This window comes from Jaculus jaculus, chromosome 23, assembly GCF_020740685.1.
Source record: "Jaculus jaculus isolate mJacJac1 chromosome 23, mJacJac1.mat.Y.cur, whole genome shotgun sequence".
Classification (NCBI taxonomy): Eukaryota; Metazoa; Chordata; class Mammalia; order Rodentia; family Dipodidae; genus Jaculus; species Jaculus jaculus.
In genome coordinates this window covers 5,325,304-5,353,269 of record NC_059124.1, presented here as the reverse complement: position 1 = coordinate 5,353,269, position 27,966 = coordinate 5,325,304, and the positions used below count along the sequence as shown (strand labels likewise).

General features: G+C 42.8%; 1 protein-coding gene across 1 annotated transcript in view; it reads right to left on the bottom strand.

Annotated features, from left to right (window-relative positions):
• The window catches only part of LOC105944787 (ovostatin-like), a 97,813-nt gene that overhangs the window by 5,034 nt on the left and 64,813 nt on the right, over nucleotides 1–27,966 (bottom strand). Inside the window, exons 19-36 of the mRNA XM_045139798.1 lie at nucleotides 26,892–26,972; nucleotides 26,709–26,820; nucleotides 24,649–24,877; nucleotides 22,940–23,066; nucleotides 22,190–22,281; nucleotides 19,909–19,960; nucleotides 17,545–17,628; nucleotides 15,339–15,515; nucleotides 15,051–15,132; nucleotides 12,910–13,066; nucleotides 10,333–10,407; nucleotides 9,692–9,857; nucleotides 9,326–9,549; nucleotides 5,980–6,195; nucleotides 2,248–2,372; nucleotides 1,421–1,511; nucleotides 560–628; nucleotides 301–403 (exon numbers count right to left, since the gene is read on the bottom strand). Coding sequence (XP_044995733.1) covers nucleotides 301–403; nucleotides 560–628; nucleotides 1,421–1,511; nucleotides 2,248–2,372; nucleotides 5,980–6,195; nucleotides 9,326–9,549; nucleotides 9,692–9,857; nucleotides 10,333–10,407; nucleotides 12,910–13,066; nucleotides 15,051–15,132; nucleotides 15,339–15,515; nucleotides 17,545–17,628; nucleotides 19,909–19,960; nucleotides 22,190–22,281; nucleotides 22,940–23,066; nucleotides 24,649–24,877; nucleotides 26,709–26,820; nucleotides 26,892–26,972 — 2,262 coding nt within the window. The remainder of the gene's footprint in view (nucleotides 1–300; nucleotides 404–559; nucleotides 629–1,420; nucleotides 1,512–2,247; nucleotides 2,373–5,979; nucleotides 6,196–9,325; nucleotides 9,550–9,691; nucleotides 9,858–10,332; nucleotides 10,408–12,909; nucleotides 13,067–15,050; nucleotides 15,133–15,338; nucleotides 15,516–17,544; nucleotides 17,629–19,908; nucleotides 19,961–22,189; nucleotides 22,282–22,939; nucleotides 23,067–24,648; nucleotides 24,878–26,708; nucleotides 26,821–26,891; nucleotides 26,973–27,966) is intronic.

Sequence of the window (27,966 nt, the reverse complement as noted above, 5' to 3'; positions counted from 1 at the left end):
ACGCCTTTAATCCCAGCACTTGGGAGGCAGAGGTAGGAGGATCACCGTTGAGTTTGAGGCCACCCTGAGACTCCACGGTGAATTCCAGATGACCCTGGACTAGAGTGAGACCCTACCTCGAAAAACCAAAACCAACCAACCAAACAAACAAACCAACACCAACAACAAAAGCCCAAAGACAAAAAAAAACACCAAAGAAACATTTCACAAATAGGAACTTACAGTACTGAACATGAAGGTGTGTTTATGTTTAATTAAATATAAAATATGAATAAAACTGAAACTAGGTAAAATTCTTACCAGCTGCATAGTAATCATAGATCTGAACAGATGCAGGCTTGATGTTAGAGACTAGTGTGTCTTGCTCCACGGAGAATGAGAATTGAACCCCTTCCTGTGGAACCTGGGAACAAGTCAATATTGGTATGCCCGTAAAACGTATGGCCTCCATTCCTCTCCATTTCAGATATCCATTATTGCTAAGAATAATGCTATTGTGGAACTTGCATTCTCAGCAAAAGTAAAAAACAAAAAAACCAAATTACAGCGGCAAACTTACGTTCTCCAGATAGAAGAAGACATGGGTGGTTTTGATTTCTACTCGCTGTACTTTCCCGTCTTCTTGAAGCTAGGAAGAAAAAATACATATGCCAAAAAAGAATCAAGAAACTGGTGATATAAACATGTGGCTATTCAAAGATAAACTAGTATATTCAGTTTTAATTTAGTGATTATTCTTGTATCTTTATCAAGCTTGTAAACTTACCAACAACAATAAATATTAATCTTTAAGGGTCTCTCTTTCAACATTAAATTTTTTTTTGTTTATTTTTATTTATTTATTTGAGAGCAACAGACAGAGAGAGAGAGAGGTAAGTAGAGAGAGAGAGAGAGAGAATGAGCATGCCAGGGCCTCCAGCCACTGCAAACAAACTCCAGACAAGTTCACTTTGCATAACGTCCTCCAGGCCTACCTCTATTGTTTTGGTGGTGTAAAAATACAAATAAATTTGAGAACTTTTTATTAAAAATATTTTTACTTATTTATGAGAGAGAGAGATTGAGAGAGAGAGAGAGAATGATGCCAATAAAGAGAGAGAATGGGCATTCCAGGGCCTCTAGCCACTGCAAAGGAATTCCAGACACATGCACCACCTCGTGCATCTGGCTTATGTGGGTCCTGGAGAATTGAACCTGGGTGCTTAGGCTTTGCAGGCAAGCGTCTTAACCTCTAAGCCATCTCTCCAGTGCAAATTTGAGAAACTTGAATTGCTACTAGATATACATGTGATTCAAATTTCATTCCTTGGGGATGAAAAAGAGGTGTTCTCTTCCATCTATGTATGGTCAACATGCAACGCAGAATCATGCATGATAGCTATTATGAAGTTAGCATAATTGATGATATTTAATAGATTACCTTCTTAATGGATGATTTATCAGGTGTGAATCCTGAAAGCATCTTTACATCAATGATCGCCATGTTGGAAGTGTTGCGCTTTCCACAGTAACTTTTTTGGAAGTTAAAAAGTTTAAAATTTAGATAAATGTTATCAAGAAGACATATTACTACATCCAAAAAGGCTATTTTACTACACCATTAGAGTGTTTAGTTTTCTGAGATTGGGATAATTTCTTAAGCTGAAATTAGTGGTGTTCCAAAATGAAGCAACGTACATTTCCATCACTCCCAAGTGGACAAAGAGGATTAAATTTTATTCTTGCTTTGAAGTTTGGGGTTCCAAAATTAAAGTACTGTAACACGTTGATTTCTAAATTAGAAACTTTGTGGAAACACACTTTGTGAAGAGGAGTTTAATAGAACTTTTTCTTTCTTTCTTTCTTTTTTTTTTTGGTTTTCGAGGTAGGGCCTTACTCTAGCCCAGGCTGACCTGGAATTCACTCTGTAGTCTCAGGGTGGCCTCGAACTCATGGCGATCCTCCTACCTCTGCCTTCCGAGTGCTGGGATTAAAGGCGTGCGCCACCACACCCGGCATTAATAGAACTTTCTATCATTTCCTTCTCTGCTTTCTATTCTGTTTCTGAACCCCCATTTATGTTGCCACATGGTTTTATCTTAAACAGTTGAAGCAAGTTCAAATATAATTCCCAAGAGCATTGCAACAGCTGGAAACCTTTCCTAGAATGCTGAGGCTGTGGTTTCCCCCGGGGGCAAAGGGAGACACCAGGTTCTCTGAATTAGAGGTAAAGACAGATTTAAGAGTACAAAAAATGACAGTCATTACCTGGCTGAAACAATTAGGTCAAACTTTGTATCAAATACTCCTCTGCATGAAGCATTGGCTGTATTCACAGACAGCGTAAAACCACGTGACCTCTTGGTTGGCAGGATATTGTATCTCATAGTAGTCTTGAAAAAAAAAAAAAAAAACAGAGAACATGTTACTTAGTAACCCAAAGATTGCGCTTATATTTCTTGTCTTCTTATTAAAGTTTTAGTTTTTTAAAAAACTTTTTTTGTTTATTTTTATTTATTTGAGAGTGATAGAGAAAGAAGCAGAGAGAGAGAGAAAGAGAGAGAGAGAGAGAATGGGTGCTCCAGGGCCTCCAGCTACTGCAAATGAACTCCAGATGCATGCGCCCCCTTGTGCATTTGGCTAACATGGGTCCTGGGGAACCAAGCCTCGAACCGGGGTCCTTAGGCTTCACAGGCAAGCGCTTAACCACTAAGCCATTTCTCCAACCCGAGTTTTAGTTTTAAACTAGAAGTCATTTTCACCTGTGTTCTTTCCTTCACCAGTTACAATAAGCATCCACTGAGCACATACCATGCACTTTCTTTGTGGTTTTAACATAATCATTCTTTGTAGCATTTCCAGCCACCTTGTGGAGCGTATGTTATTGTCAGCCCCCATCTTTTATAGATGAGAAATGAGGTACAGAGAGATAAGTTGTTAAGATAAAGAAGCCTGGGCTGAGAGATGGTTTAGCCATTAATGTGCTTGCCTATAAAACCAAAGGTCCCAGGTTCAATTCCCCCAGGACCCATGTAAGCCAGGTGGTGCATGTGTCTGGAGTTCATCTGCAGTGGCTGGAGGCACTGGTATACCCATTCTATCTGCTTCTCTGTCTCTCCCTCTCTAACAAACAAATAGAAATAAAAAGATAAAGAAAGCCGGGCGTGGTGGCGCACGCCTTTAATCCCAGCACTCGGGAGGCAGAGGTAAGAGGATCGCCGTGAGTTCGAGGCCACCCTGAGACTACATAGTGAATTCCAGGTCAGCCTGAGCCAGAGTGAGACCCTACCTCGAAAAACAAAAACAAAAACAAAAAACAAAAAAAAGATAAAGAAGCTTGTTAAAATTTGTATAGCTATTGAATAGCAGAGAATATATCTATGCTTATTTTGAAATAAAATAATTTGATTTAGTCAAAATGATAAAATTATTTTATGATGTGAATACTCTAGGAATGAAAGTGAATATCAATGAATGAATTAAAATGATTCAATAAAAAAGGAGACTGTAGAATCTAAATTTTGAAATTATATATATATATATATATATATATATATATATATATATATATATATATATATTTTTTTTTTTTTTTTTCGAGGTAGGGTCTCACTCTAGCCCAGGCTGATCTGGAATTCACTGTGGAGTCTCAGGGTGGCCTTGAACTCATGGCGATCCTCCTATCTCTGCCTCCCGAGTGCTGGGATTAAAGGCGTGTGCCACCAAGCCCGGCTTGAAATAATGATTTTGAATAATAAAACTAGGAAATCAACTTGGATAGTTAAAAAAGCCAGTGTACACTCATATTTGACCTGGTGAACTCATTCTTTTTTGTTTTAAAGCTGCAAAGGAGTTTTGTAATTATGATGGGGTAAAGATACCATGGTTACAATGTCTGTGTACATGGCCAAACAGAACATCTCCCCTGGCAAACAAAAAAAGGCCATGAGCAGCAGCCGTTCATAGTCATGGAAGTGGAGCTGGCTCTTCCAAGGTGTGCAATTCAGCGACTGTCTCGCCTGTCCCTGCGGGTCGTCTGGGAGCTCCTCTTTAGAACCACAACTGAGCAAGTGACATGGTAGAGCATTCAAGTTCAGGATTTGGCCTCCAGATTAAAACCACAAACACACACACACACAAACACACACACACATACAAACATACCCACACGTGTGCCAATTTTCCCTCCAGAAGCACCAGTGCCTGATTCAGGAGCTGCAGACACTATGACACCCTCCAAGTGGCCCAAAGTGGCCCAAAGTGACAGGTTATAGGAGAAAACAAAGTTTTTTACAAATTCACATTTTATAAGTTTTAAGAGCCAGATGCATAAAACTTTTAACACTCTTTTAAAAACTTTAAAAAAATGACTTGTAAGCAGAGAGAGAGAAAGAGAGAAAGAGAGAGAGAGAGAGAGAGAGAGAGAGAGAGAGAGAGATAGGAGAGAGAGAGAGAGAATATGGGCATGCCAGGACCTCTAGCCACTGTAAACAAACTCCAGATGCATGTGCCACTTTGTGCACCTGGCTTTATGTGGGTCCTGGGGAATTGAACCTGGGTCCCTAGGCTTTGTAGGCAAATGCCTTAACTGCTAAGCCATCTCTCCAGCCCATATCGAACTCATTCTTGTGTATCCACAGTATGGAAATGCCATGTAATAAGAGCAGATGGCATGATAGAATTCAAAAGCCACTACTGCATGTCCTTATTGAAATAGGCATAGATCCTCAATGCATTCTAAGGTGAAAAGTGACACAGAAAACAGAGTGACATTTCCATGGCTCCCATGTGACATTTTAAATATTAATTGCTAGGGGGAAGGAGGGATGGAATAAGATGTAAGAAGGAAGTTAGAACAACGCCATACGTGTACAACAATGCCATAACGAACCCGGTACTTTGTAGGCTAACGTAAGACACTGAATATAAAAGACCCAAAAAGGTGGCTGGGGAAGACTGCTCAGTGGTTAAAGGGGCTTGCTTGCAAAGTCTGTTGGCCCTGGTTCAATTCCTGAGCCACCACGTGAAGGTGGATGGGCATTTGTTGCAGAGGCAAGAGACCCTAGCTCACCTGAACAACCCCTTATAGCCCCCACATACCCCCCTCACATACACAAATAAATAAATGAAAGTTTCAGGAAAAGGAGCAAAGGAAGAAAAACAGCACTTTTTTAATGAAGAAATTTTGTTGTCACTATCTGAATCTAGTGGCCAAGCATAACATCATCAATCGATAGTGACACACCTCCCGATGTCACAGGAGTGTGGGCTTAACTTTCAGGGAACTTTCAAATTAAATGATGCCATAAAGAATACCATCTAAAAGCTGGGCGTGGTGGCGCACACCTTTAATCCCAGCACTTGGGAGGCAGAGGGAGGAGGATCACCGCGAGTTCACGGCCACCCTGAGACTACATAGTGACTTCCAGGTCCGCCTGGGCTTCAGTGAGATTCTATCTCAAAAGGCCAAAAAAGAAAAAAAAAAAAAAAAAAAAACACAAAAAACAAAACAAAACAAAAAGCTAAAAAAAGAAAACCATCTAACAGATCCAGACCGAGGTACACTCTACAGAATACCATCCTTCAAACACACACACACACACACACACACACACACACACACGCACACGCACACCCCTGGTGATCCTATTAGTCGAGAGAGATTGAAAGAGAACAACTGCAACATCCGAACATGTCCCTGATGGAATCCTGGTGTGAAAGGAGTGGCAAGGCTTATTTGGGGTTAAATCACACAGCGAGCTGTTAGTAACTCGTGTTAATAACTGGGATCACCTCGTCTCACTGAAACGAGACGAGGCTCCTCACCGCGGTGGAGTCGCAGGGACACGGCGCGCTGTCTTCTAGCTACACCGAGTGACACGCAGGAGTACTATGGTGCTGCGGACACTCAGCCGCTGAAACCGACAGGACACCACGTGGCATTTGTGCCCCGACTCCTTCCAGTTGCACACGCGGTGGACCGAGCACAGCCGAGCTCACCTGCACGTACACGCAGCCATCGCCCCGCACGGCCACCGTGTAGTTGCCCTCCGCTTTTGGCAACGGAATTTGCTGCAGCAGCAGACGGTTCTCATCGTTCACCTGGAAGGCCATGTCGAATGTCTTCTCAGAGGAAATCCGCACGGAGTTTTGTCTGTCCTTCGTAAAAGTAAGCCTTTGGAACAGAGTCAGAGCCTGGAGGGCTACCACAGTATCCTGCAACCGTAATGACAGAAATTATGTTCCAGCCTATTTTGGGATTTAGAAATCACAAATGTTAAGTCTTGTTCATTTTAGAACGTATAAAATGCATCGTGCCATTGTGTGTAAGCTATGCTTCTTTCTTTCTTTCTTTCTTTTTTTTTGTTTTTCCAGGTAGGGTCTTGCTCTAGCTCAGGCTGACCTGGAATTCACTATGGAGTCTCTGGGTGGCCTCGAACTCACAACGATCCTCCAACCTCTGCCTCCCGAGTGCTGCTGGGATTAAAGGCGTGCGCCACCACGCCTGGCTAAACTATACTTTCTTGGACACTTCATAATTTAAAACAAATGGGGTTTGTGACAACACTTACATTCAACACTCTAATCCAGGTAAATTTTCAACTAGGGTTGGCGAGATTGCTTAGCAGTTAAGGCGTTTGCCTGCAAGGCCAAAGGATCCTGGTTCGATTCTCCAGGACCCACGTAAGCCAGATATTCACAAGGGGGCACATGCATCTGGAGTTCCTTTGCAGTGGCTGGAGGCCCTGGTGTGCTCATTCTCTCCTCTCTCTCTGCCTCTTTCTCTGTCTCTCAAAAAAAAAATCAACTGGGCTGGAGAGATGGCTTAGTGGTTAAGCGCTTGCCTGTGAAGCCTAAGGACCCCGGTTCGAGGCTCAATTCCCCAGGTCCCACGTTAGCCAGATGCACAAGGGGGCGCACGCGTCTGGAGTTCGTTTGCAGAGGCTGGAAGCCCTGGCGCGCCCATTCTCTCTCTCTCCCTCTATCTGTCTTTCTCTCTGTGTCTGTCGCTCTCAAATAAATAAATAAAAATTTAAAAAAAAAATCAACTAATAGAATGAAAGTGTGAGTCAAGGGAATTACTTTGGTATGTGAATATGTGGTGTTGTGTGTGTATTCATATGTGTGCAAGCGCCCTGTGTATGTGAGTGCTCATGCACATGTGTGCACATGCCTCTGAAGGCCACAGGCCAATGTTAAGCATCCTCTTTAGTTTCTTTTCACCTTATTCTTTGAGACAAGGTTTCTCACTGAGCTTTGAGTGCACCAATTTGGCTAGACTCGCTGTCCAGTGAGCCGCAGGATTCTCCTGGCCTGCCTTTCTGGGGCTAAGAGTATAGGTGCATGCCACCACGCCCAACATTTTCACGTGGGTGTTCGGAATCTGAACTCAGGTCCTCGGGCCTGTGCAGCAAGCGCATTACCCATGGAGCCATCTCCCTGTCCCTGGGAAATTTAAAAATGTCTACTGAGTCAGGCTTTGTTCTATCAGATATCAAAACATGTAAGGAAAAAAGGTTAGAGGGAAGAAATTTAAAACTCCTAAAAACACAAGAAAATATGTAATTTTATTTTCCAATAAGAGCGACATTTTCAAATCTTTGGCGACATTAATTATTACATGAAGGTCACGAAGAGAAGTTAGTGGCCTTTAAAAAATTAAATTTGGTTTCTCACTCTCTGTCTCACAAAAACATTAAAAAATTAAATTAGGTTTCTCTCTGTCTCATAAAAAACATTAAAAAATTAAATTAACTCTCTCTCTCTGTCTCATAAAAAACATTTAAGTTAAAAATTAAAAAAAATTAAATTCAGTCTCTGCTATAATGAATGCATATCAAAATATATCCAGAATTGATTAATAGTTAATTAATTACTGACTGTTAAAATGAGAACCTTATACAGTATTATTAAATGATGTGAAAGTAAAAATAACCTGTATATTTAAGGTATTGTACAATTGGAAAGAGAATGACTTTGGCAGAGGCGTTACATGCGCTGGCATAGCTGGCATCTCTACTCAGAAGTCTTATAAATAAATAGGAAAGAAGTTTAGAACTCCGATTAGGAAATATGCAAATGATACGTGCCCAGGAACTTCATCACCATGACTATCTCTATGCAAGTAGAGACTGGATTTATTTTTTATATAGGATCATTACTTTTATTACTTTATGTCAGAAGACATTTTGTAAATTATTGTATTTTTGTATTTGTGTACGTGTGAGTGGTTTGTGTGTGTGTGTGTGTGGGGGGGTGCACGTGTGTGCACGTGAATACGGAGGCCAGAGGATAATCTCCGGTAATGTTTCTCGGGATTGTCATCACCTTTATGGAGACAGGATCTCAGTAGCTTGGAGCTCACCTAATTGTGTTGGACTGGCTGGTCAGTGAGACCCGGGTCCTACTTGTCTCCACCTGCTTACTCTGCCAGGGATGACAAGTGCATGCCACCATGCTCAGCTTTTATTTAAAAAAAATATATGTTTATTTATTTGAGAGATAGAGAAAGAGGCAGATAGAGAGAACGGGCACACCAGGGCCTCCAGCCACTGCAAACGAAGTCCAGACGCGTGTGCCCCTTTGTGGCTCTGGCTTATGTGGGTCCTGGGGAATTGAGCCTTGAACTGGGGTTCTTAGGCTTCACAGGCAGGTGCCTAACTGCTAAGCCACCTCTCCAGCCCATGCTCAGGTTTTTTACCTGTGTCTGGATTGGACTTAGGTTTTCATGCTTGCGCGGCAGGCACCGTCCCATTAAGCCACCTCTCCAGTCCTGCAAACAACTTTAAACTTACAGTTACACGTACAGTGCTCGTGGCAATGCAGGGATACAACCTTTGTAACAAAACCACGGCCTTTAATTTTACATAGAAATCTTAGCAAGTAGTTATTTAAATTCCCATTTTAAACATTAAATGGAAATTTTGCTTTGAATATGTACTTAGATTGTTACCGGGCAAAATACAATACTACCCCTTCAAAAAAAAAAAAGCAAACAAACTCTAAAAACCTGCAAGGTTAAGAAATGATAGCTGGTTGGTTTAACAGTGACAAGTTCGTTGAGTTGGTAAATGCAACCCCTCTCTTTCTCTATATTTACACATACATATACAGATATATACATACTGACAATGACAATTAGGTGCCTATTTTTTTTTTTTAATTTTTGTCCTTATAGATTTAAAAAGATATGCTGGGTAGAGTGTAATACGCCTATAATTCCAGCACTTGGGAAGTGGAGGGAGGAAAGAGGAATGCCTCTAATCTGAGGCCGGTGTGGGCTGCAGTGAGGAAAAAAACAAACAAACAAACAAAAAAACCCAAACACTTAATACGACCCAGTTACCTTGGTGGACGAGAAGCCTCCACGGGAATTTTGCTGCATCGCCACCCACTGCACGACCCGCGAGGCGTAGGTCAGCCCCTCGGAGGTCAGCTGGGGGTCCGACAGGAGCGCTAGCAAGGCGTAGCTGGTTATCTCGATGTCCGCAGAGGAAGCCCAGGGGTGGGGGGCAGAGGATGGCCTTGCGGTGGGCAGCTTCTCTTCTAGTTCCCAGTGCACCGAGCCACCTGAGGGACATGCGGAGAGAGGTGACGGTGACCGTGCCCAGGCCTGGCTTGGCCACCTGTGCATGGTGGCGAGCCCTAGCCAGAAACAAGAGGGAGGGAATCGCTGCAGCCTGTGAGCTCGGGACAGGCCAAGGGCACTTGCCTACGGTCCTTGCTTCTGTGCGCAGCGCTTCCACGAAGAATTCCCTTCTTTCTGTGTCGCCTACCAAACTGAAAGCATAGGACAGGAGGGCCCGGTCGTAGGTGGTCAGGGCTCTCTTCCCAGCCGCGGCTTCGATGCACTGCAGACCTTTCCTGATCGCCACAAACTGCGAAGGGTAGAGGTGGAAAACGTCAGGTCTGTGCAAACGCGCATGCCCTGGGGGCGGGGGTAAGGGGGGGGTCAGGAACACGACCCTTGTCTGTGCCGGAATGTTCGAAAGGCAAATGCAAGACATTGCTTTTCATTTGTTTTTGTGTTTTTCCAGGTAGGGTCTCACTCCAGCTTAGGCTGACCTGGAGTGCACTATGGGGTCCCAGGGTGGCCTCGAACTCACGGCGATCCTCCTACCTCTGCCTCCCCCGTGCTGGGATTAAAGGCGTGCGCCACCACGCCCGGCTGCTTTTAATTTCTGCAGTTCACCCGAGTGTTGCATTTGACAAATTGCAAGGAATATTGAGCCCGCATTATTTTGTGGTAGCTACAAACGTGGTCCCGATGCTTATCACTATGTTGGATGATGTAAACAAACTGTTTTGCACTAATAAGAAGCTCAGTTAGCAGAGAGACAGTGGGCCACGTACCCCGGCCGGGTGGCCAGCTTCCACCAGTGCAATGATAACGTAGGCAGTAAGAGAGACTTCGCTATCTTCTTCTCCCTGGGTAAGACATAAGGGCATAGATCAGGAAGGGATACATTATAAAAATGCAGCCTGGTTGCTTTCTTTTCACATTTTTTTTTTTTTGGGTGAAGGTTTTCATATCTCAAAATGTATTTAAAAATTTTTTTTTAGAGAGAGCAAGAGAGTGAGAGTGAGAGGCAGCGAGCAAGAGCGAGCAAGAGAGGAGAGAGAGAGAATTGGCGCACTTGGGCCTCAGCCTTTGCCATAGAACTCCAGACGCTTTCGCCACCTAGTGGGCATGTGCGACGTTGCACTTGCCTCACCTTTGTGGGTCTGGCTTAAGTGGGATCTGGAGAGCCGAACATGGGTCAGTCCTTAGGCTTGGCGTCTTAACCGCTAAGCCATCTCTCCAGCCTGTCAAAATGCATTATTTATCAAATTAGAAAAGAGTGAAGCAGCTGGGCGTGGTGGCACACACCTTTAATCTCAGCACTCAGGAGGCAGAGGTACAAGGATTTCCATGAGTTCAAGGCCACCCTGAGACTACATAGTATATTCCAGGTCAGCCTGGGCTAGAATGAGACCCCACCTTGAAAAAAAAAGAAAAAAAAAAGAAAATAGTGAATGTAAATGCAAGAAATGTCTGGAAATAAGGATATAATTTGTAAAAATCACTTGTGGGTATAAGCAGGTATTTAGAGGCAAAAAAAACTCTATTTCAAAGTATCTATCCTAAGTCAATAAAGACCTAAGGTCATTGCTCATATAATAATTTAAAACAAAACAAAAAAAATTAGATGGGCTAGGAATGTAGCTAGGTTGGTAGAATGCTTGGTTAGCAAGCATGAAGCCCTGGGTTCAATGCCCAACACTACGTAAACTGAGATGGTGGTGCTCCTCTATAATCCCAGCACTTGGGAGGTACAGGTAGGAGGATCAGAATTCAAGTTGTCCTTAGGTATGTACTGAGTTTTAAGACAGCCTAGGATACCCGAGACCCTGTCTCACAAAGGGATGTTTATACCATCTTAGTTTCAGTACACTCAGTATTATTAAGTGCTCAACAAAATAGTAACAAACAATGTGAATTTGAAAAAGGTAACAATGTAGGGTTTATTCCTATGACGGAGTGCGCATAGCTATTGAGTTTGTGTTTTAAGATATCTTTATTTTAAATTTTTATTTATTTATTTGAGAGGGAGAGAGAGAGACACAGAGAGAGAGATTGAGAAAGGGCATGTCAGGATCTCTAGCAAACGAACTCCAGATGCATGTGCCACTGGGTACATCTGGATTATGTAGATCCCGGGAAGTTGAACCTAGGCCCTTAGGCTTCACAGATAAGCACCTAAACCATTAAGCCATCTCTCCAGCCCAATGTTTCAGGGTAGTTTGATGACACAGCAAGGTCACTATACATAATGCTAGATTTTTTAAAAGGAAGACCAAAAACCAGAGTACAGATTAATCCCAGCTATGTTTATATAGCATTGGAAAAATAGTCAGGGGAATTTTGCTTAAACAACCATGGTGGCTATGTCTGATTTTTTTTTTGAAATATGGGTATTATTTTTGATTAATTTCTTATATTAGATCTCTGACATACTTACAATAAATAAGTACTACTATAGTAATTGTGAAGAACATATAAATTTAGAAAAATTCAAATATATGAAACATTTATATATCAATATTTACCTTGAGGAAACAATATTAATAATTTCTGCCTTTTCCTTTCCCTTCCTTCCTCCCCTCCCCTCCCCTCTCTTCATCCTCCCTTGCTCCCTCCCTCTTTCTTTTCTTTCCTTTACTTTTCCTACTCCCCTTCCTTTCTTTCTTTACTTCCTTCCTTCCCCCTTTCTTTCTCTCTCTCTCTCTCCCTTTTTTTCTCTCTTTCTCCCTTCCTTTCTTCCTTCCTTCCTTCCTTCCTTCCTCCCTCCCTCCCTCCCTCCCTCCCTCCCTCCCTCCCTCCCTCCCTCCCTCCCTCCCTCTTTCTTTCTTTCTTTCTTTCTTTCTTTCTTTCTTTCTTTCTTTCTTTCTTTCTTTCTTTCTTTCTTTCTTTCTTTCTTTCTTTTCCCAGACAGGGTCTTACTCTGTAGTCTGGACTGCCTTGGAACTCATTGTGTAGCCCAGGTTGGCACCAAATTCATGGCAATCCTCCTGAGTCAGCCTCCAAAGTGCTGGAATCACAGGCATGAAATCCTGACTAATAAGGACTTTCTTAAGATCATAAAGCATCAAATCATTGGTAATTTAATGGATTCTGTTATATTCTACTATTCATCCTTTGCTTGCTAGGGACCCTGGTGGGCACTGGGTCCTAGTACAAGCTCTGTTGGAGTCCTCTAGAGTTTTTACTATGACTGGAGGAAAGAAAAGTCCATTCCTAAGAAGAAAGATTTCCTTGCTATTCGAGGTAACTGGGCTACAGTGGTAGAAGCTGTAGTTTGGTGACATCTACTTCTCCCATGTTACTTTGAAGTCACTACGTGCCCACAGGAAGGAAAAGGAGACTGCGAAGTAGAGCTTTATCCAGACCTTCAGCACGTTGTTGAAGACGCTGCCCAAATTCGGGAAGCAGCCGTCTGGCTTCTGGATACTTAAGAGCCAAACCAGAGTCTGGGACTGGACTTGGTCGTCAATGTAGATGTAGCGTTTGGCCTGTGCAAATGATTTGTACACAAATGCAGTGAGCCTGCAAAATATCAAATAGAGTTCACACGTCAACCAACATTGAAAGGCAGACAAATTCTTGTTAAAGTAGGTGATTTGACAGAATTAGACCCTTGAGTTTCTTACCCTAACAATTTCTTCCTCAGTTATGTTCTAAAGTATCCTGTCAACTCACCAGTCTCTCTCCAATCTCCACCCATTTTTCTTTCCCCATTCATTTGTGTCCAAGGTGCAGTGTTCTCCCTCCACGAGGTATTCACAGATTTTTTTTTTTTAACTGCACCTCAAGCAAAAGTGGAATTTCTGGGGGTTGGAGAGATGGCTCAGTGGTTAAAGGCACTTGCTTGTAAAGTCTGGGTTCTATTCCCCAGTACCCACGTAAGCCAGATGCACAAAGTGGATCATGCGTCAAGAGGTCATTTGCAGTGCCTAGAGGCCCCAGCACATTCATCCCCTCATCTCCTTTTCTTTTACTGCTTGCAAATAAGTATTTGTTTTGAAGTAGAATTTCTACATTTCTCTTATCTTGACGTATGAAAATTTATGGCACTTACAGAACACTGTTTCTACAAAGACCTGTGAATGGCTAAGGAGAGGCATAGGTGACTTCTTCACGGAAGATAAGCTGACGTCCAAAGGGTTTTAATGGTTCATCCAGACACAGTGAGCCGGGGGGACACACAGCCATGCGATGTCCTCGCCTGGAGACGGGTGCTCAAGACCACACACAGCGGCATGTGTGAGCTGCATTGCACGGAGCCTAGACGCGTCCTGGCATGGTTTCTGGGAATGCAGCCATGCCTGTGAGCTCTCACAAGTACATGCACGCTCTGACTACAGCTGTCCCCACGCGGTGGTCACCTGTCCTTCCTTAGTGTCCCTACCACATGGCAAACTTGCCCAGATCAAGGATCATGTGCTATTATATTAATATTAATACTGTATTATTATAGTCTATACATACAATAACATATTATTAAATTATTTAATATATTTAATAATTATATACTTATATAATATATCATAATATTATATTAATAATATATACTATATCATATTATATTATATACTTATATAATACTATTATATTAATAATATATACTTATATAATATTATTATATTAATAATATAAAGAATATATAAAGAATACATTTCAGAGCTGGGTGTGGTGGCTCACGCCTTTAATCCCAGCACTTGGGAGGCAGAGGTTGGAGGATTGCCGTGAGTTCAAGGCCACCCTGAGACTCCATAGTGAATTCCAGGTCAGTCTGGGCTAGAGTGAGAACCTACCTCAAAAATCCAAAAAAAAAAAAAAAAAACACATTTCAAAATAAGTCACATCTACTCACTGAGCTGATATGTCTGGCTTGCATAAGTACTGCACCATATTCTCATCTTATTTTAGCACTTATTTCCCTTTATAGCAAATACAACTTTGTTCAAACAGGCTTTCACACACACTAAGAGAATAGTGACTTCTGAGGGGCATTGAGTCAGCATCACCAATGTTGAGCCTTTTAAAAGGGCGAAGTAGGATGGCAGTAATGTTTCAATTAGAGTAATTTGTTTATTTCCTAAATGTGATTTCATATACCTTATCCCACCATTAGGTTTTTGCCTAATGATTTTCTTTCTTTCTTTTTTTTTTTTTTGGTTTTGCGAGGTAGGGTCTTTGGTCCAGGCTGACCTGGAATTCACTATGTAGTCTCAGGATGGCCTTGAACTCATGGTGATCCTCCTAAATCTGCCTCCCAAGTGCTGGGATTAAAGGAGTGCGCCACCACGCCTGTCTTGCCTAATGATTTTCTTTATTTAGTATGCATTTTTTTGATAGGTAAAAAAAGTGGAAATTCTTTGTTTTGACGCAAGGGTCTAAGAATCCTATTATAATAATGTGTATACGTATAAGATAGTTTTATTCTTTTCATGAAATTCTCAAAAAAATCTTATTAGAGAAATATGTATAAACATCTAATAAGCCTCTGATATAATCAAGAAATTCAGACCATGTGTTTCCGTGTTCGTCTTTTTCTCCAAAGGTACTGTACGATCCGTCGGCGTGTTTATAAGACAGCTGTCTCTGATAGCCTAGAACAGCAAAAGAGTAATCATTACATTTCCATTTCAAAGTAACTGTCTAGAAAGAAAAGTTGATTGATTATATTCTTGGTTATATTCTTTACAAGCAGGTAACCTAATATATAGAGAAAATCGCATTTGTGCACATAACAAGCAAAACACAGGGAACAAGAGATTAACGTCACTAAACAAGTCAGATCTTTCATGTCTCTTACCTGTGGTCAGGTACCCAACAGCCTTGGATTTTATCTCTTCGGTCAGCTGCTGAGTCTGATTCAAATAGTCCAAGATGTAAATATTAGGCACAAAGAGGGCCATATTCTGTTCTCCACAACCAAAAGGCATTTGGAGAAAATTCTGTGAGTTTTGCATGGCATAACCAAGAATGTCTCCTGCAAAGACATTTGAATTTTTAAAATATATTTTGTTTCTTTATTTATTTGAGAAAGAGAGAGAGAGAGAGAGAGAGAGAGAGAGGAAGAGGCAGAGGGAAAGAGAGAATGGGCACGCCAGGGCTTCCAACCACTGCAAATGAACTCCAGATGCATGTGCCCCCTTGTGCATCTGGCTTACATGGGTCCTGGGGAATTGAACCTGGGTCCTTAGGCTTCGCAGGCTAATGCCTTAACCGCTAAGCCATTTCCCCAGCCCAAGACATTTGAGTCAAGGAAGCATGTCATACAATTGATGAGCTAAATAATTGTAGCTTGTATTCAAGATCTCTATTTGCATGATTGCATTTTTATTTTTTTATATTATCTGGCTTTTCCCCGTCTCCTGTTTCGGGCCAGACCAGTAAGTTAACAAGGCACCTTAAGGCACTGCTTCAAGAACTAAGTTGGAAAAAGGTTATCCAAAGCAGCCGACTAAAGAGCAGAGGGGCTGAAATGCAGGAATCAAAGTCTGGAGAGTTCCTCAGGATGCAGTGGGAAAATCCAGTCAACCGTCCACCAAAAGAGACAGAACCCAGTGTTCTCTTCTGAACTGTGCATGCAAGCCTGAGGGATGAGCACATCTGTACACACACACACACACACACACACACACACACACACACACACACACCTACCTCACATATACCACTCATGCAAAAAAAAAAAAAAAAAAAGAGGAGAAAGAAGGTAAGACTAAAATAAACATTTAAAAATATATCAGGTAGTGTTTGGAGCACTTTCCTCATATGAATTCATTTAGTCCTTAGAACAATGAAAGGCACAGAGAAGAAAATAATTTCCCAATGCCACCCAAAAAAAGATGTCACAGTGATAGGAACTGGGCTCACATAATACAGATCCAGAGGTAAGGGTGTATCGACTTCGGTACGTCCTTCCTATCCATGCCGACACTTACATGACATTGTCACATATATGAAGGCATGCAAACACCGTAGCTTAATTTGGTTTTTTGATGTAGGGTCTTGTTTTAGCCCAGGATGACCTGGAATTCACTATGTAGTCTTAGGCTGGCCTCAAACTCACAGTGATTCTCCTACCTCAGTTTCCCTCGTTCTGGGACTACGCCACCATGCCTGAGCCTTTTTTTTTTTGACCTTGGTTTAATTTTTTTTTTTGTTTATTTTTATTTATTTATTTGACAGCGACAGACAGAGAGATAAAGAGGCAGATAGAGAAAGTGGGCGCACCAGGGTCTCTAGCCACTGCAAACGAATTCCAGATGTGTGCGCCACCTTGTGCATCTGGCTAACGTGGGTCCTGGGGACTCAAGCCTCGAACCAGGGTCCTTAGGCTTCACAGGCAAGTGCTTAACTGCTAAGCCATCTCTCCAGCCCTGGTTCAATTTATGTGACAACTCTCTGAAGTAATATTACTACATTCATTAAAGAGATGAGGTAATCTGTCTGGCTTTGGTCACTGACCTGCAAGGATGATCACCTTTGTGTGGAGCGCTGTTTGCCTCCACCTTAGTATTAAAATTCTCAACAAAAGGAGTGAGTGACAGGGATTTACTGCTTGTGTGCTGTGCTCTAAAAGTCACTAGCTTTGGCTGGGTGTGGTGGCACACGCCTTTAATCCCAGCACACGGGAGGCAGAGGTAGGAGGATCTCCATGAGTTCAAGGCCACCCTGAGACTATATAGTGAATTCCAGGTCAGCCTGGACGAGAGAGAGACCCTACCTTGAAAAAACAAAACAAAAAAAAAAAAACAAAACAAAAAAAAAACAAACAAACAAAAGCCACTAGCTTCTAGGAACACATCAGCATTCTTCTTCACCAAGGCTGTCTAAAATGTTAATGACAGCAGGAAAATTTATACGCTAATTAAAGTGACAGTAGTGTTGCAATGTCTTTACCGTGCTCAACCATCCAAGGGTGGACATGGAGGCCCAAGTGGGACAAAACGAATTGTTCTTTTCCATCTAAGCCTGTGCAAAATTCCATCATCTCAGTGTTACACACTTACCAACGACAGACCAGTACACTCTCAGGGAATCTTTCACTAGGTTTTCTGGTGTAGTGAGCATAATTTGTTGAGACACGCTGGATCCTAGGAAACAGCAAAGGGAATTGGTTAATTTAGAATTCTCATTTCTAAGAACGAGGGTTTTGGTGCTAGTTATAATTTAACTTTCTGATGAGTACATTATTGTCTCCTCACTGATTACTCCAACTATCAAGTAATCATCGAAAAATCAAAAAGGGTTCTGTAATTATAAACTAACAGATCTGCTTAAAAATGATAAAAAAAAAATCAGGGCTGGAGAGATGGCTCAGTGGTTAAGGTGTTTGCCTGCGAAGTGTAAGGACCCAAGTTCGATTCCCCAGAACCAATGTACTCCAGATGCACAGGGTAGCACATGCATCTGGAGTACATTTGCAGTGGCTGGAGGCCTTGGTATGCCAACTCTCATTCTCTCTCTTCCTCTCTCTCTCAATTAAAAAAAAAAAAAAAAGGGCTGGAGAGATGGCTTAGCGGTTAAGGCATTTGCCTGAGAAGCCAAAGGCCCTGGCATGTCCATCCTCTCTCTGTCTCTCTTCTCTTGATCTCTCTCTCTCTCTCTCTGCTTGCAAATAAATAAATAAAATTTAAAAAATCATAAACTCAATTACTATCTAACATATAAAAACATTAACTTTGTGCTATATATGATCACACATGTTACTTAATTGTATTTTTTTTTAAATTTTTTATTTATTTATTTGAGAGCGAGAGACACAGAGAGAAAGACAGATAGAGGGAGAGAGAGAGAATGGGCGCGACAGGGCTTCCAGCCTCTGCAAACGAACTCCAGACGCGTGCGCCCCCTTGTGCATCTGGCTAACGTGGGACCTGGGGAACCGAGCCTCGAACCGGGGTCCTTAGGCTTCACAGGCAAGCGCTTAACTGCTAAGCCATCTCTCCAGCCCCACTTAATTGTATTTTTAATGAAATAACTCATGGGATATATAGACTACATATGTTCTCTCCCCTTGGCATAGAAGATACTATTCAGGCCAAAAGAAAAGGAGATACTTGGAACATCACAATAACAAAACATAAAATGTGTAATTTCTCCCTTAGTGTTAAAGTTTGTTTCCATTACCCGATTGCGTGCCACAGGTGGCAGAATATTGGAAAATGAAATGGGATCTCTGACTTCTCTAATGGTAAGAGTCTACTGTTTCCACCATTGAAGCAAAGAAATAAATAGAAAACTTATTTTTCAGAAAGAATTTCTTTTTGGGAGCTTTGGGACAGGGTCTCCTGCAGCCCAGGCTGGTCTCAAGCTCACTGCGCAGCCGAGGATGACCTTGAACCTCTGATACTTCTGCCTTTACTCCTTGAATGCCTGAGATAACAGGAGTGTGCCACCTCACTCAGTTTTATGTGTGCTAGGAATTGAACCCAGGGTTTCCTGCACGCCAGGCATGCACGCTACTAAGGCATACACCTAGCCCAGAAACCAATTATTTAAGAGGAAAAAAAAATGGTGTGTTTGGGTATCGTTTCAAGAGTATCTACTTGTATTTTGTAGAATAGAAAGACTTCCAGGAGCTAGATAGGGGTCAAAGTAAGTAAAGGACCTTCGCGGATGTGGAAATGGGAGGAAAAGACTTGCCGTGATGTGGCTCAGAGGCAGGATGACATGAGAAGGCTGAAGCCATGCATGCTAAGTAGCTATAAACTACTCTACTCTGGTAGGCTTTCAGCCGAGCATCTATAATTGCAAATCTATTCTCATGAAGGGGGAGGGATTGGTATGCCGGGGCCTCTAGCCACTGCAATTGAACTCCAGACATGTGCGCACGTGTGACCTGGCTGGTTTACGTGAGATCCGGAGAGTCTAACATGGGTCCTTAGGAGTCACAGGCAAGCGCGTTAACTGCTAAGCCATCTCTTAAGCCCTTAGCAATTTTTTTTTTTTTTTTTTGAGATAGGGTCTCACTCTAGCCCAGGCTGACCTGGAATTCACTATGGAGTCTCAGGGTGGCCTCGAACTCACAGTGATCCTCCTACCTCTGCCTCCTAAGTGCTGGGATTAAAGGCGTGCGCCACCATGTCTGGCACTCACAGCAATTATTTTTAATAAAAAAACCAAGGCTTAGATGGGGAAAATTAAAGGACAAAGATGAGTGAAATAAAATAAGGGTGCTCAGATTTCTGAGATGGGGAGCAGGGGACAAGGACTTAAATGTTTTACATTTATGTTGGGTTCTAAATTTGTGTTGGATGCTCAAAGCTTATTATTTGAAAGTGACTTAACCTTTGCCGGGAGATATGTTTCTGAAAAGAAAACAGTTCATGAATTCCCAATCCACATTGCCACGCGTAAAGATGTTGACTCACCATTTGTGCAAATAAGAGAACTCTGTGTTGTCTCCCTCTTGATACCTTCCGGCTGATTGTTGGGAGAAGAAAAGAGAGTAATTGCAATCAGTTTCATATGTCAAGTAAGGTCAAAATATTTGTAAATTAACAGCAATGTTGGAATAGAATAAATCATCCTCCCCAAATTATCCCATGTAATGAACTTACGGATTCTGAAATCCAAGGCGCTGCTCACGTGAAAAGTTGATTCAACTCAAGAATTGATTATTATTTTTTGCTTTTTTGATCTTTTAGAAATTATTATAATTATTTTTTATCAGAAAGAGACAGAGACAGAGAATTGGTGCACCAAGGCCTCCAGCTACTGAACTTGAACTCCAGATGTGTGCCCCATCTTGTGCACTTTTGTTACCTTGTGTGTTTGGATTATGTGGGACCTAGAGAGCCGAACATGAGTCCTTTGTCTTCACAGGCAAGTGCTTTAACCACTAAGCCATCTCTCCAGCCCTCTTTTTTTTTTTTTTTTTTTTTGGTAGGGAATCCCTCTAGCCCAGGCTGACCTGGAATTCACTATGTAGTTCCAGGCTGGCCTCAAACACATGGCAATCCTTACACCTCTGCCTCCTGAGTGCTGGGATTAAATGCACACACCATCATGCCTGGCAGATTTGATTATTTAAGGAAATTTTAAATTCATTTGAGAGAGATGGAGGGGGAGAGAGAGAAAGAGAGAGAGAGGGAGGGAGGGAGAGAGAGAGAACACACACATGAGAGTCTCTTGCCACTGCAAACACACTCTAGATGCATATGCCACTTGTGCATTTGGCTTTACATGGGGACTGGGGAATTGAACCAAGGCCATAAGCCTTTGCTAACAAGTGTCTTTACACACTGAGCTATCGCTGAAATCCTGCACATGATTTTTAAAAAAATTTTTTGTTTATTATTTTTATTTATTTATTTGAGAGTGACAGACAGAGAAAGAGGCAGGTAGAGAGAGAGAGAGAGAGAAAATGGGTGCGCCAGGGCCTCCAGCCACTGCAGACATACTCCAGACGCGTGCACCCCCTTGTGCATCTGGCTAACGTGGGTCCTGGGGAGTTGAGCCTCGAACCGGGGTCCTTAGGCTTCACAGGCAAGCGCTTAACTGCTAAGCCATCTCTCCAGCCTGCACATTATTTTTAAAGCAAGTGGAGTGTTATTAATTTTGAAGGGTCCAAAATTCTGCAATGCTCTTTCAAGGTTATCATATATCTGACTGTGAATGTTTTCTGTCTCTCTCTTTTTTTCCCCCAAGGTAGGGTCTCACTCTAGCCCAGGCTGATGTGGAATTCACTGTGTCGTCTCAGGGTGGCCTCAAACTCACAGAGATCCTCCTACCTCTGCCTCCTGAGGGCTGGGATTAAAGGCAGTACCATGCCCATCTGTGAATGTTTTCTCTATAGAATGCTCAACATTTCTCCTTAAAATTCTGCAATGCTCTTTCAAAAATATTATATATCTCATTGTGAATGATTTCTCTATAGAATGCATCAAATGTTCCTCCTGGCCTTTCCTAAATATTTGATTGAATAACTGTTCCATATCCCTCATTTCTGTGAGCATGGGAAGGGATACCTAACAATTATTCTTGAAGATCAATGTTTTGAAATATAGGTACAAATTTCCCTCTGGTCTCGATTTATTTTTTACTTTTGATTTTCCTATCAGCATACAAATAATTAGGTTTGTATTTTTAAATTTTTTTTTGTTTTTATTTTTATTTATTTATTTGAGAGTGACAGGGAGAGAAAGAGGCAGAGAAAGAATGGGCACACCAGGGCCTCCAGCTACTGCAATGGAACTCCAGATGCATGTGCCCCTTGTGCATCTGGCTAACGTGGGTCTTGGGGAACCGAGCCGTGAACTGGGGTCCTTAGGCTTCACAGGCAAGTGCCTAACCGCTAAGCCATCTCTCCAGCACTGGTTTGTATTTTTAGAGAGTAAGAGCAAGACAGAGAGAGAGAGCGAGAGAGAGAGACAGAGAGAGACAGAGACAGAGGAAGAGAATGGGTGTGCCAGGGCCTCCAGCCATTGCAAATGGACTCCAGATGCGTGTGCCCCCTTGTGCATATGGCTTACGTGGGTCCTGGAGAATCGATTCTGAATCCTTTGGCTTTGCAGGCAGATACCTTAACCACTAAGCCATCCCTCCAGCCCAAACCCTATTTTCTTTATTCATTCCTTGGCTGATGGGCACCTAGCTATTCTAAGCAGTGCTACAACACCCAAGTCCATAGGTTTAACTCTGCGGTCATACCTCCACCAGCAGTGGTTGGATGAGGGTGTCCTTCCAGCCGATGCCCTGAGCGTTTGGCAGGGTACTTGCGGTGACACTGATGTTGATAACACCTGAGTGGCAACGGTGTCAAAGGCAGTTATTTGGATGAGAGTGAAGGCGGCAGGGATCATTTTAGACTCTGAGGTGAGGTTCAGTATAAAAGTAATTTAAGTTTTACAGAGGAGGGAATCAGGTAATGTCGATGATGTTAGTTTTCTTTCTTCGGAGGGGATATTGACTCCGGGTCTCATGTAACCCACGTTGGCCTCGAACTCGCTATATAGCCAGAAAAGACCCCGAATTCTTAGTTCCCCTGCCTCCATCTCCCACGTGTTGGTGTTTCAGGTATGAGCCACCATGCCTGGATGAAAATATTAATTTTTCTGGGCGGGGTTTCAAGGTAGGGTCTCACTCTAGCCCAGGCTGATCTTGAATTCACTATGTAGTCTCAGGGTGGCCTCGAACTCATGGCGATTCTCCTCCCTCTGCCTCCTGAGTGCTGGGATTAAAGGCATGCACCACCACGCCTGGCTTTAAAAGTCAGGATTTGATTTCATCTCCTCAGCCATCCCAGGTCTTGGGAAGAGGAAAAGTATTATGGTGCAAATGGGAGACTGGGTGACAGTGATATAAAGAGGACCCACGTACGATAGGGGCGAAATAGCAAGACGTGAGCTCTGAGGGGAATGAGAAAAGGGAATACAGTGATAAAATAATGCTCCATCTTACCCAGAACTGCCGGAGTAACCAGCCAAGTAAAAGATTTTTTCATATTGCTACTAACATAATCATTGTCATCTTCAGTGGAGAGAGATCTGGCTTGGTAAAGAGTAGAGGCGTTCAGTTCAGTGTTCACCTGTGGAAGCCAGATGAGAGGAGAGAAAGATGGGTCCTTCCCATGCCGACTCATAGTACAACCCCCCAGTTAGGGAGGAAATTCCCCATCGCCCACATTTTCAACTTGGCTTCCTTGCCAAGCAGAAACCTTCCAAACTGCTACATTACATTTATGACTTAGATTGGACATTGACTAATTGCTTTGTTGACTTTTTTGACAATGCTTTTCTTTAGCTGCCAGTAGCAAAATAAGCAGACATTTTAATTAATTTTGGCTGAGCAAATGATAATTTCTTGAGTCTGTTTCCTTACTTAAAAAAAAATGAATTGAGACCATTATTATCTATAGCTCACAAGTGTTATGTATGCCATAGCAAAAAAATAAACCCCACATATGAATGCCTAGAACACCATATCTTGACAAATTGTCAATTATAAATCTTATTGAATATGGAAAGTGATTTTTTATTTATTAATAAAATCAAGAGCTCGGCCACTGAAGTACATCTCAGCCCTAGAGGTTAAGCGGTTTGATCAAGAAATCACGTGCCTTCATTTTGTTCTTTTTAGAGGGTCTCACTCTGTCACTGAGGTTGGCCTTTACAGTGCGGTCCCCCTGCCTCAGCCTCTTGAATACTGGGAGACAGGCCTGGACCACCAGGCCCAGCTTTTGAGTGTGGCATTCTGGGATACGTGGAAGAACAGAAGGTCCCGTCAAATGATTCTCACCTTTCCCCTCACACACCATTAAAAAAGCACAATTTAGGGCTGGAGAGATGGCTCAGCGGTTAAGTGCTTGCCTGTGAAGCCTGAGGACCCCAGTTCGAGGCTCGATTCCCCACGTTAGCCAGATACACAAGGGGACACACGCATCTGGAGTTCGTTGGCAGTGACTGGAGGCCGTGGCGCTCCCATTCTCTCTATCTATCTGCCTCTTTCTCTGTCTTTTGCTCTCAAAATAAATAAAAACAAAACAAAACAAAAGCACAATTTATATCATGAAGCTTCTTACTTAAAATCTTTTTTTTTTTTTTCAAGGTAGGGTCTTGCTCTAGCCCAGGCTGACCTGGAATTCACTATGTAGTCTCAGGGTGGCCTTGAACTCATGGCAGTCCTCCTACCTCTGCCTCCCGAGTGCTGGGATGAAAGGCGTGAGCCACCGCTCTCAGCTACTTACATTCTTTTTATTGTTGTTGTTTATTTTTATTTATTTATTTGAGAGCGGCAGAGAGAGAAAGAGGGAGAGAGATAGAGAGAGAAAGAGAGAGAGAGAGAGAATGGGCGTGCCAGGGCCTCCAGCCACTGCCAACGAACTCCAGAAGCGTGCGCCCCCTTGTGCATCTGGCTAACGTGGGTCCTGGGGAATCGAGCCTCAAACCAGGGTCCTCAGGCTTCACAGGCAAGCGCTTAACCGCTGAGCCATCTCTCCAGCCCCACTTCCATTCTTTTACCAGTCAACCACTCAAATAAAGTAATTCATGTTTCTAAACCCCAGGCTGAGTGCCTTCAAGAGCTCAGGAGAGACCATTCATACAAGGGCAATTTGAGGGTCATTCATTCAGGAAGAAACATGCTACGTCCTGTGAAGATGGAGCAGGTACCTGGACGCTGATGTTCAGATAGTTGAAGACATTGGCCTTCAGGATAAACGCCTCGCCTCGCACCACCGAGTAGGGCAAAGTGAGGTCTGCAAAGAAGGGCTGGAAAGCTGTCAGGGAGATGGTTGGGGATATGCCAAACCCAACTTTGTCATTCACGCAGAATCCACTGGCCTTCCACTGCGTGATTGTATCGGGAACAGTAAGATGGAGGTTGGCTTCCCCTGTGGAGCTGGAAAAGAAGACTCAGGTCACATTGTCACCTTGTGGTCATAGCATAGACCACCCTCTTCTCTCACTGACCTGAACCCTTTCCTTTGCCCGCCCAGCACCTGCGCCCCGGGGCTCTCTTTCGCAGCTCTTTCTTCCCTCCTGCTTCAAGTTGCCAAGTGTCCATGATGATGCTCAGAGTGGGGCCCTGTGTTCTCAGCACCCTGCTTTCTGAGATCCACCTGTCACTCCACTTTGAAGTTTTGAGATTCCATTTCTTAGCTATACATTTTACGGGTACTGTATCTTTTTCTTTCTTTCTTATAATCCATACCCAATTACAAGCCACTAAAATACTTGACTTGGACATTAATGTCTGACTTTCAGATAAAATACTTTTACCTGTGTGGTTTCTATGTTTTGTTCTAAGGGAATTTCTTTTAAATATTTTATTTTTATCTGTTTGACAGAGAAAGGGGTGGGGGGAGAATGGGCGCACCAGGGCTTCCAGCCACTGTAAACAAACTCCAGACGCCTGTGCCCCCTGGTGCATCTGGCTAATGTGGGTCCTGGGGAATCGAACCTGGGTCCTCTGGCTTTGCAGGCAAATGCCTTAACCGCTAAGCCAACCCTCCAGCCCCTAAGTGAATTTCTTATACACCAAAGCATTTAGACATGTTGAAGTAGGCACTTGAATTAATGGCTCATTTGACATATTCTGGACACATAAATTAAATGACTAGCTTGTTTCTAGTATACTTAAAGTTATTTGTAACCCACTTACCAACTTTACTGGTAAGTATAGAAACATGAGTTTCATGTTTAAAATGTACATATTTGCCTTATGCTTGAAAATTTTTAGCACGCATTTAGAAACTCATTTTCTTCCATTTCTCTTCCTTCCTTCCTTCTCTCTCCCTCATGTTCAACACATCATATGACAAACAACAGCCATACAACGTTCTTTCCAACACAACCAAGTTTCCATGAAAACAAATGACAAAAAAGAGAGTAAGATAAAGAATAAAAAAATGGAAGGGAAGAGAAGTGAAAGACAAAATATATTAGGAGAAAACTATTAGAGGCCCTGAATGAATCTTCCCATGTGTGTGTAGTGTGTGTAGTGTGTGTACGTGGTATGGTGTGAGCGCGTGCACGCTCTATGCACGCACTCACTTGTGTGTGGGCTCCGTGAACACGCGTGCCAGGGGCCGCGGGGGAGAGTGCTGGGCGTCTCACCGAACCGGGAGCTGCATTTTTCTTTTTTTTTGGTCAGATTGGCCAACTACCAAGCCCCAGGGATTCTCCTAAATCTCTCCTACACAGGACTAGGGTTACAACTGACTTTAAAAAAAAATTGTTTTTGTTTATTTTTATTTATTTATTTGAAAGCAACAGAGAGAGAGAAAGAGGCAGAGAGAGAGAGAATGGGCGCGCCAGGACCTCCAGCCACTGCAAATGAACTCCAGACGCGTGCATCCCATTGTGCATCTGGCTAATGTGGGTCCTGGAGAATCGAGCCTCGAACCGGGGTCCTTAGGCTTCCCAGGCAAACACTTAACCGCTAAGCCATCTCTCCAGCCCACAACTGACTTTTTACACGGGGATTAGAGATTCAACACAAGGTCCTCTCCTCCCCTCATGCTCCTGTGCAAAGGGCTTTTCCCCACTGAACCATCCCCTCAGGCCTCTGAATAATTGTCGATACACACTCTTAGCTTGTAGTTTTCAGCGCATGTTGATTTTGAGAAGCCTGCCGAATACTGATAGATACTCTCTCCCTCAGGCAAAGAAAAGAAAGATTAAAATGAAGAAAAACAACAAGGACAGCAATGATAATTTTAAAAACTCACTCTGTTGTGATAAGATTCCAAATCCAAGTTTCAGGAAATTCTTTTCTCACAGTTTCACTATGACCTCTCTGAATGAAAATGTCGGCACCGCCACCAGCCACAGCGTTATATTCTGAACCGGAAAATATTAAATATTCTTACCGTGAAGAAACTACAAATATTTGCAAGGATAAGTAGGCTCACTAGTGTGGTTTGCTTGTGCTACAGTGCATATGCGGAACATCCCATTGACACCCACAGATACGGACAGGTAATACTTGTAAACTAAAAAAGGAAAACCAAACTTAGAAACAAGTTGAAAGTATATCTGAAGAAGACAAAAATACCCATTTTTTCCCTCCAAAATTTAACGTCTTGGCAAAGGGAGTTATGTTTTGCAGAGAACTCTTTAATTTTTTTTTTGTTTATTTTTATTTATTTATTTGAAAGCAACAGAGAGAGAGAGAGAGAGAGAGAGAGAGAGAGAGAGAGAGAGAGAGAGAGAGAATGGGCGCGCCAGGGCCTCCAGCCACTGCAAAGGAACTCTAGACACTTGCGCCCCCTTGTGCATCTGGCTAACGTGGGTCCTGGGGAACCGAGCCTCGAACTAGGGTCCTTAGGCTTCACAGGCAAGCGCTTAACTGCTAAGCCATCTCTCCAGCATGAGAATTCTTTAATAGTAATAGGCAGTCATTATCTGTTGCATTTCTCCTTGGGCTCAGTCGAGATGGAGAACACTTTCAACATGTATCAACTCACTTAGTCTTCACAATAACCTTCGACAAAGCTTTGTGATCCCACTTGTAGCTTCTGAAACGTGTTTGTGAATAGCTTGTGAAAGCGGGCAGACTCCTACGGGGGGTGTGGGGGGGGGGAGAACGGGCGAGTGTCCTCCTTGCCCTTCTCGGTCATCATCTTGGAGTAAAAGCCCAGCAAAGGAATGTAGCCACCTACAAAGAGACCCTTACCCTACCTGTCCAGCCAAGGAAGCTGTCCACCTCCTACAGTGTCTCAGTGGTACCCACATTTTTTTGTTGGTTGGTCTGCCTCTCTTTCTCTCTTTCTTTCCCTCTTTCTTTCTTTCTTTCTTTCTTTCTTTCTTTCTTTCTTTCTTTCTTTCTTTCACACAGTCTCATGTATCACAGGCTGGTCTCAAACTCGCTAAGAAGCCGAGGATGACCTTGAACTTCCCATTGTTCTGTTTTCATGTCCCAAGTGCTAGGGTTGAAGTCATTCACCTCCATGCCCCACCACATTCTTTTCTTTTAAAATAAAAATT